The following is a 9,835-nucleotide window of genomic DNA, read 5'->3' as shown; positions in this document are numbered from 1 at the left end:
TCAAGACCTACAGGAAACGTATGATCTCTGTAATTGCAAACAAAGGTTTCTGTACCAAATATTAAGTTCTGCTTTTCTGATGTATCAAATACTCATGTCATGCAATAAAATGCAAATTAATTACTGAAAAATCATACAATGTAGATTCCGTCTCTCACAGTTGAAGTGTACCTATGATAAAAATTACAGACCTCTACATGCTTTGTAAGTAGGAAAACCTGCAAAATCGGCAGTGTATCAAATACTTGTTCTCCCCACTGTATATGTGTGTGTGTGTGTGTGTGTGTGTGTGTGTGTGTGTGTGTGTGTGCGTGTGTGTGTGAGAGCCAGTAGAAAGACATTCCTGTTCATATGTGAAGCAGGCTCACAGTGTGGGAGGCAGCGTGGGCACCAGCCTGGAATAATAAGGAGACTACAGGAAACACCACACATAGACAAGAGATAGTGTGTGGTGTGTCTGTGTGTCCAGCCAAAATAACACAGACATTGAGGGCAGAGGAAACAGGTGGGGCAATGTGACCACAGGTGTGACACACAGATCATGGTGTGTGTGTGTGTGTGTGTGTGTGTGTGTGTGTGTGTGTGTGTGTGTGTGTGTGTGTGTGTGTGTGTGTGTGTGTGTGTGTGTGTGTGTGTGTGTGTGTGTGTGTGTGTGTGTGTGTGTGTGTGTGTGTAGAGGGTTAGTATATAGGGCTGGGACGATTCCAGTATTGCGATACTTGTTAATATCGTGGCAAGGAAACAAAACACTAAGCCAATTTGACTTCTTTAAGAAAACAGCCCTTGGAGCTTGTCAAAATAAAGCGACAGCTAAGCCTATTTGTAAACAAACACAAACTGCCTCAGATAAATACACATTTATCTTTGATATGATGGCCATATAGAAAACTCAGTCTCTCTAAAGTTGAATGTTGGAACATGAATCTAAATGTTGGATTCAGCTTCACTGTGATGGTTATAGTCTATACTATAAAGTATAATAAATGATATGATATGACTATAGCATATTAATTGCCTCTGTTTGTTGCCACACAGACATGACTGTGAAGTTGTCCACAGGGCAAGCTTTGGAAATGGTTTAGTCTAGTGAATGTTGTAGCTCAGGCGTCGTGATTCCTCTCCCCAGGTTATATAATATCATTCTGACAAGGGCCTTAGATGCTGTGTGATGTGAGCAACAAGGCAGTCTCATACAGTAGTGTCTGCATTGCAGCAGTGTCATACGTCAAGTTACTGAGTAGACTATAAATATAATAAAATATAAATGATTTGAAATGAATAAACTGCATATTGTTATTCTAGCCCAGGACTAACACACCTGATTCAACTAGTCCACTAATCACCGAGCCCTTGAGGTGTGTTAGTGCTGGGCTGGAACAAAAATGACAGGGAAGAGGTTTTAAGTGTTGTGCTGGGCAGAAGCCATTTCAGAGACAGAATCAATGTATTTTATGCTTGGGGAGAGCTAGAGTAAATATTGTCAAACAGTAGAGCCAGAACAGCCAGAGATCCTTGAGAACAACATCCAAACTACTAAAGAACAGATGAGATGATGGGTACAAGAGAAATAAAAAGAGGGAGAGAGAGACAGAGAGGGACAGAAATCAAAATGAAAGGAGAAAGTAAGAGAGAGGGAGGGAGGGACAGAGAGACAGAAGCTAGGTTCCCATCCATTTGTCGAAAGATTTTCAAGCGAATATACTAATGCAAATATTCAAATTCTAGGAACAAAATGAATTATAATCTACCCCTGTATAACGTAATTTGTTTTATCAACATTTAGGAATGGTTCCCGACAATGTTCTGTTTCCATCAGGCCTGTTTTCTGTTTTTTATCTGACATGTACAGTACTTTACTCAAATAAACATGGAAACAGACAATGAGATAGAGAAATCAACAGAGATATTAACAGAAATGAGGAAGGCAGAGAGAGAAAGAGAGAGACAGACAGAGACTATAGACAGACATCATAAACAACAAAGACATCAAGAGTGTGTGAGAGAGAGAGAAAGAAAGTAAGAGGGGAGAGAGAGAGAGAAATAGAGAGAGGGGGGAGAGAGAGAGGGGGGGGGGGAGAGAGTGAGGAAGAGAGAGGGGGGAGAGAGAGAGAGAGAGAGAGAGAGAGAGAGAGAGAGAGAGAGAGAGAGAGAGAGAGAGAGAGAGAGAGAGAGGGAGAGAGAGAGGAAGAGAGAGAGAGGAAGAGAGAGAGAGGGCGGGAGAGAGAGGGGGGGAGAGAGAGAGAAGGGGGGAGAGAGAGAGGGGTTGGAGAGAGAGAGGAAGAGAGAGAGGGGGGAGAGAGAGCGAGAGAGAGAGAGAGAGAGAGAGAGAGAAAGGCTCATTTTGAAAAAAGTTAAGGGACACCTCTTCTGACTGGGATAAAGCCTCAGGAGAAACGATAGGGTTCCTGATGCCCTTTAAATCCTTTTAGGAAGCAGAGATTACCTTTTCTATAGCATGCCTACAAACACACACACACACACACACACACACACACACACACACACACACACACACACACACACACACCAAACACCAACAAACACACAGATAAATGCTCCTTCAAACATAATGTAATGCATGTACCAACCCCCACACATACACACAACCCCCTAAACACACACACACAAATACACACAAACAAATTCTCAGCTCGGAGCAAGTGTTGGGAGAGTGACAGAGGCATGTTTGCTGACGAAGCAGAGAAAGGGGTGGATGAGTCAGTGTACTGAGGTAGGTAGGCCGAGGCAGTAGCAGCCTCGTTCAAATGGCCATCCAGCACCATACCCTGTCCTAGACCAAGGACTCACATTCTCTATCTATTCCTCTTCATCACAAAGGACTCAGGGCTCTACATAGCTCTCCATCAATCACCACAAGTTCCGTTTCTGCATGAAGCATCATTGAATGGATTAGATTAGATGCGTGTCTGGTTGGGTTGAATTGAATTTCAGCTCAGTTAAAATCAGGTTTGGGATCTAAATTCAACACATAAATTGGGAAATTAGGACTTTTTCAATTAGTACGTTTTTCAGTGAACCTTTTCAATTCATGATCAGAATGTCCTATTCATTCTCTGAATCGACTGAGTAAAGAGGAATTTACATCGTCCCTGAAACATGGTGGTATTTAATCTCTGTCAGTTGTACTCTGCACCTGGGTTGTATTCATTAATGCACACTGTCGCAAAGCGTTTTGCATTGGAAATGAAAATGAGCATTTCTTATTGGACAAGTCCAGCTAGTCCCTCACTGTTTCAGTCAGTTTTCTACAGTTTGATGCCTAATGAACACAACCCTGATTTTGAGCAAAACAAGTCTATCGGTTGCAGTGTTAAGACACACTCGTCCAGAGACACCTAATCTTTGGCTCATTAGGCCATCTAAGAACATAATCACCTAGGATGCTGAGCTCTCCAATGTAATTACAGATTTCCCCGTGGCTTAGACTTCATTCGAGGAATATGCTGCTCCTCATTAATGCCAAAGATGGGCCAGTATGACAACACAGAGATACATACCAGTCTATGATATTGGTAGCATTTTATATTGAGTTGACCTGTGTAGTCCAGAGGTAGTAACCTGAGGGCCTTTGCTCCTCTAGGAGCTAAAATTAATAAGTCAAGTAAGTTACACCTGTGTAGTAATGAGGTACTTACACTAGTAACAACCTTAGGGTACATAGTAGTACTGTAGTAACTAGCCGTCTGAGCCAACACAAAGATACATGAGGATCTATGATGTGTGTTTTACCTCTATTTTAACTGTATTTTGAAGTACTCTATGTCATCACAGTGTATGTGTTTCTACATACAATAATGTTGAAAAAAAAAAACTAAATGGAAATTATGAACTGCATGAGAAAATGTAGAGCCTCTTCAGTGACGTCATTACATAATGGAGTGGCGGCCATCTTGTTGGTTGTGGTGGGGAAGTCATGGTTCTCACCATGTGACAAGGAGTTAGACATGCTCTGCCTAATCTCCTCGGAACACCTTAAATAGACCAGTAGCATGATTACTAAGGGAACTGGCCACGCATTACAAGCATAGTAAAGCTAGCATGTGAAGCTACGCCAAACCTGCCATCGTGTGATCTCAACTATACCTGCTTTCAACGCTTTCCCTGTTTTCACTCAAGGTTGAACATCTTACACTGTGAGTAGCTCCTAAGCCTAGCCAGACATGGCCGATGACAAACACAATCTAGTCACAGTTCAACCAAACTTGCTATTATAATTGAGAAACCAACTCTAACCTTTTTACACCCAATTGACATGTCAACCAAAATATACAGCAGTTACACAATAGATATGCACTAAGTAGGCTACTGCTGTATTTTCCCATCAGAATAAGGTTTCACAGTGTGCTTTGATTCGCTGAACCGTATGAAATTCTGTGCAGTGCTTCCGTTAATATAATTTGATGACCCCATAAAACATCTGTTCTTGGGAACTGAATGTAAGGGATGTATGTTAATTGAGCGTCAATGGGACATGCTAGTAATAACACTATATAACCCCCTAGGAAGATGAGCATTCAAAGAGTATTTGGTTCCTATTACCGCACACACACACACACACACACACACACACACACACACACACACACACACACACACACACACACACACACACACACACACACACACACACACACACACACACACACACACCCCTCTCTTAGATTACAGAGTCAAATGGCAGCCTTTTAAAGTGTAAATGAGATGGCCATTTAAATGGCATTCATTTAGCCTTATTAACCTAGTTCCACAATGGCTTAGAGATAGACTTCAGTGTGGCTAGGAGGCTAGGGAAGGCTAAACGCATCAACCGCAGACCACTCCCTCAAAGGTCAAACACGTGCAGCAGTCATAACAACCAAGACCGTGACTAAGGTTCAGGTTCACTTATGGTAAGAGGGGTACCTTTAAACATGCTGTCAATATTTGTGTCCTGATTACAATTAGAAGATATAGAAACATCATTTACTGCAGACATGGTTTTTATATAGCCAGTGAGGGACTGAACAACATGGAGTGTGTAATAGTCTGCAACTCTAACCCACATACTGTAACCTTGGAAACCGCTGAAATCTGTGTATGGTTTGTGTACCTTTCAGCAGAACTGTTTATATTATATATTATATATATATATATTTTAGCAGTACTGAACTGGTCTCACCTCGGCAAGATGAGGTGTGGGGTTGAAGCCACACTGGTTACACACACTCTTCTTGCACTCGGTGCAGTTGCTGTAGTTAGGCGTGTCGGCTGATCCAATGTTCAGCTCCACCTTACACAGAGGGCAGTTTCCCTGGGCCCCCGAGCCTGGGGCCGAAGTAGGCGGCTCCCCCGCTTTCAGAGGCTCCGTGGAGGGCTCTGCTTCTATGGACTTCTGGTCCTTCAGTAGGGAGGTGGCGCGTTTGGGGGCCTTCTTGGAGGCGGGCGGGGTGTCAGGGCTGTCTGAGTCGGGGGGAGACCCAGGAGCGGAGAAGGGGGAGTCCGGGGGAGAACCGGGGGGAGAACCGGGGGTGGAGAAGGGGGAGTCTGGGGGAGAGCCTGCAGGAGAACCGGCAGGAGAATCATCAGGAGAACCAGCTTTCTCATCCACAGAGTCCACAGAGTCGGTGGTCATGAGGTTGGTGGCCGAGCTCAAGATGGACGAGCCAAACCCGAACATCTGGGAGGCAGCCGCCGGGGGCTTGGCTGTCTCGGTAAAACCACCAAACCCGCTGAACATCTTTCCTGTCACCGACTCTGCTGTTCTTTGGGGACCAGCGGCGGCTTTGGCCCGATCAGGTTTGGCTGATCCGGTGAACCCACCAAAGCCGCTGAACATTGTTCCTGTGATGGACTCGGCCGCCTGGGAGGCAGCGGCTGGAGGCTTGGCCGCGTCGGTGAGGCCCCCTAGGCTGATGCCACCCAGGCCCCCGAAGAAGCTGGACTCCTGTTTACCTTTGGCTGGGGAGGGCTGGGGGCTGCCTTTCGGGGAAGATGGGCCTGGGGATTTCTGTTTGGGCGTGGTTGGAGGGGTTAAGCCTTTGTCGGAGATGCTCTGCTGCTTAATTAGTAGATTGGGCTTCTTGCCATCTTTGCCAGGGTCTTTCCTCGAGGGGGAAGGAGGGGCAGAGCCCCTGCCCATCATAGGAGGGTCATCCATACCCCCCATAGCCCTCTGCATCTGGCAGTTGAGACACAGCCACTCCTTGCCCTGAAAAGAGCCAAAACATGGTCAGACACACATGTACTGTATGGCCGGGACGGTACCAGTATCATGATACTCGTTAGTAACGTGGCAAGGAAACAAAACACAAAGCAGATTTAACTTCTTTAGGAAAACAGCCCTAATGTTGGAAACAAACATCATTATGCTGTCATCCAGAGTCACATTTGTTAATTTTCCAAGCTATAGAACACAATATTTTACATACAGCAGGTTTTTAAAGGACCAAAGAGTTTGTTCTGCTTTGTGTTTTCATTTTTGCAATGGAAAAAATATTGCGATACTGGTATCGTCACACACACAATCCTGTCCATTAAGTGAAACATCACAGTATTTCAGATTTAAAAAATACTTAATTAGCCCATTTCAATAACATGCATGATTCTCTTTTCACAATGCAAATTCTTTTTCGCTCAGTTCATGAGGGATTTAAAAGCAAATTGAATGATTTACACTAATTACGTGTTGCAGTAATGGGAGCTGTATTTGCAGATCATGGCAATTTGCATAACCACCATTAAATGTACTATTCGACAAGGCTGTCTTACAAATGGAATATTGCTCTAATTTGAAGCAAAAATCCTATCATTACAAAACATTTTATTTGTTTTATGTTTATTGGTTGATTCATTCTTGAAATACAGGAAAGCTACTATGATGAAACTAGATGCATTTTATGGTTACATAGAAATAGGAAACTACTGTATTGATGCATCTGTAACACATAATACATATATCATTAGATAATCATATTGATATCCTATATGATATATACTGTATGTTTGTTCTAAAGATGGAGTTTCGTCACATATCCTGACAACTAGCTAAGCTACAGTGTAATGTTATTGTTCACTACACAGGACATGGCCTTGGTTACCATTGTTTACAACAAGAAACACTACAAAAGAGGCCAATATTGACATGGTTATTATCAGTGTCTTGCATGTAACAAACCTTTCCTTTCTCTTTGTGAATACCATGCTCAATAACTCTACCCCCAGAAAAAGAGATGCTAAATATGACCACTTTGTGATTCTGCTGTTTTATCTGATAACGTGTGCAAATATATACTTTTTTGAGAGGGGCACTGATGACCAAATCTTTGAATTAATTATTTGTATTGTATTTTCTGTATATCTATATCTTGCATATATAAATAAATACCTTATATGGATAAATATCTTGTTATAGTATACTTATTCCAACAACAGCCTCCTCAGTTTTAACAGGCATGATGACTCGGCATGTATGGCTCGTGTGGTTGGCTACTGAAACCTGCCAGTGGCCGGTGGTTGGAGGCTTCCTGTGCCCATGACATGAGTCACCTTGATAGCCTCCCCAGGGTCCATATGGCCCCTCTGTTCGTCAAGCTGTTTGGCGTTAATGTGAGGGGCATTTCCAGAGCTAAGCCTGACTGCATGAGCATCTCTGGAATGCTAAATGCTCAAAGGCTAATGCTAAAAATGCTAACGCTTAAAAACTATCGCTAGGCTTCTTTAGATATCAGACTTAACTGTTGTTTTTATTGATTCACCTTTTTTTTATGTTTATTTTGTACTGTAATGGTGTACTGTGCTTCTCTTGTGAAGTGAAATGTCATTCAGACATGCTGGGCAAATGTTGTACTAATGAACAGAAACTGTTCTGAAATTAGTTCAAGGCATGCGTTGATTGTTGTATCTACGGAACTACACTGGCAGTAGACATTTAATTGAATGAATTATCTGATACATCTGAGACAGAATGTGAATTTCTACTATTATTACAGATGTGTTATTAAATTAGATAAACCACCATATAATAGACCCTCAGTCAGTACAAAATACAGTTCAAAATACATTTTAAGGAGAGAGAGAGAGAGAGAGAGAGAGAGAGAGAGAGAGAGAGAGAGAGAGAGAGAGAGAGAGAGAGAGAGAGAGAGAGAGAGAGAGAGAGAGAGAGAGAGAGAGAGAGAGAGAGAGAGAGACTTCTCTTACCGCCGAGTCTGGGGGGCTGAATCCACACAGGCTGCACACCTGGTTCTTACACATGGTACAGTTGCTGTAGTTGGGCGGCTCCTTGGAGCCCACGTTGAGCTGGGTACTCTTGCACAGCGGACACAGCCCTCCTCCAGGTGGTTTACCAGGGCCTTGTGGACCAGGGGGACCCCCAGCTTTAGCCGGCCCGCCTGGCTGTGCACCGGGGCCAGGGGGCCCTTGCTGCCCAGGCGGCCCTTGACCGGGGCCAGGGGGTCTGGGCCCTTGCTGCCCAGGGGGCCCTTGTCCGGGGCCAGGGGGTCTGGGCCCATGCTGCCCAGGGGGTCCTTGACCAGGGGGTCTGGGCCCTTGCTGCCCAGGGGGCCCTTGTCCGGGGCCAGAGGGTCTGGGTCCTTGTCCGGGGACAGGGGGTCTGGGCCCTTGCTGACCAGGGGGGCCTTGACCAGCGGGTCTGGGTCCTTGCTGCCCGAGGGGTCTGGGCCCTTGTCCGGGGCCAGGAGTTCTGGGCCCTTGCTGCCCAGGGGGCCCTTGACCAGCGGGTCTGCGCCCTTGTGCGGGGCCAGGGGGTCTTGGCCCCCCCTGCTGGGGGCCCTTGCTGCCCGGCCCTGGGGGCCCACCTTGGGGCTTCTCTCCAGGCTTCTCTTCCTTGTCAAACAGGCCAAACGAGGGCATGTTGACCCCGGAGCCCATGGAGGTGACCTCTGAGGACATGGAGGACATTCCAGAGGACACCTGGGACGTCATGGATGAGACAGCGTTCAGCGGATTGGCCCCGCTCAGGAAGCTGGAGCCAAACATGCCTGTTTTCTTCTCCGGGTCCTTGGGCTCCTGCCTGAATCGGGACTCTAAGAGGCTGAGGGACGAGGGACTGCGGCCAGGGGCCGGCCTGCCAGTGGGGCCCTCTCCAAACGCGTCTACGGTGCGACTCTTGCTAAGCCGACCAGAGGGTCCGACTCCTGGTTGCTGGGGCCGCTGTTGAGCGTCTGCCTCCGAGGGCCTGAGAGAGAGAGAGAGTGAGAGTGAGAGAGTGAGAGAGAGAGAGAGAGAGAGAGAGAGAGAGAGAGAGAGAGAGAGAGAGAGAGAGAGAGAGAGAGAGAGAGAGAGAGAGAGAGAGAGAGAGAGAGAGAGAGAGAGAGAGAGAGAGAGGAGTCATGAGGCAGTACAAATTGAAATAGATGGGGTGTATGAATCTCAATACTCTGTGACCTCCTTTCTTTCCCTCCTTTCCTTAATCTGTCCTGATATGACAGAGCTGGATAGGTGAAAGCAAATTGCCACAGGCTTCCACCATGTTGCTGCATTTTCAGATCAGCGAAGATGAAGGAGAGGAGATAAGGAGGGGAAGCTACATTAGACTATCAAATGGCTGATATTTGCCAGTTGCCACACTTACAGATGAGATCAAATGGTTGATATTTGCCAGTTGCCACACTTACAGATGAGATCAAATGGCTGATATTTGCCAGTTGCCACACTTACAGATGAGATCAAATGGCTGATATTTGCCAGTTGCCACACTTACAGATGAGATTAAATGGCTGATATTTGCCAGTTGCCACACTTACAGATGAGATCAAATGGCTGATATTTGCCAGTTGCCACACTTACAGATGAGATCAAATGGCTGATATTTGCCAGT

General features: G+C 45.5%; 1 protein-coding gene across 1 annotated transcript; it reads right to left on the bottom strand.

The window, feature by feature from the left end:
* Positions 1-347: 347 nt before the first annotated feature.
* On the bottom strand, positions 348-9,194 carry LOC121543917 (basic salivary proline-rich protein 2-like). The gene is made up of 3 exons (XM_041854052.2): positions 8,197-9,194; positions 5,180-6,208; positions 348-395 (listed from the first exon to the last, which is right to left on the bottom strand). Exons 1-3 carry the CDS (start codon positions 8,992-8,994, stop codon positions 348-350), a joined length of 1,875 nt encoding a protein of 624 aa, XP_041709986.2. The 5' UTR covers positions 8,995-9,194.
* Between the last annotated feature and the right edge of the window lie 641 nt (positions 9,195-9,835).

The sequence above is a fragment of the Coregonus clupeaformis genome, chromosome 28, assembly GCF_020615455.1.
Source record: "Coregonus clupeaformis isolate EN_2021a chromosome 28, ASM2061545v1, whole genome shotgun sequence".
NCBI lineage: Eukaryota > Metazoa > Chordata > Actinopteri > Salmoniformes > Salmonidae > Coregonus > Coregonus clupeaformis.
Note: the sequence above shows the minus strand (reverse complement) of the source record. Positions and strands in the feature narration are given on the sequence as shown.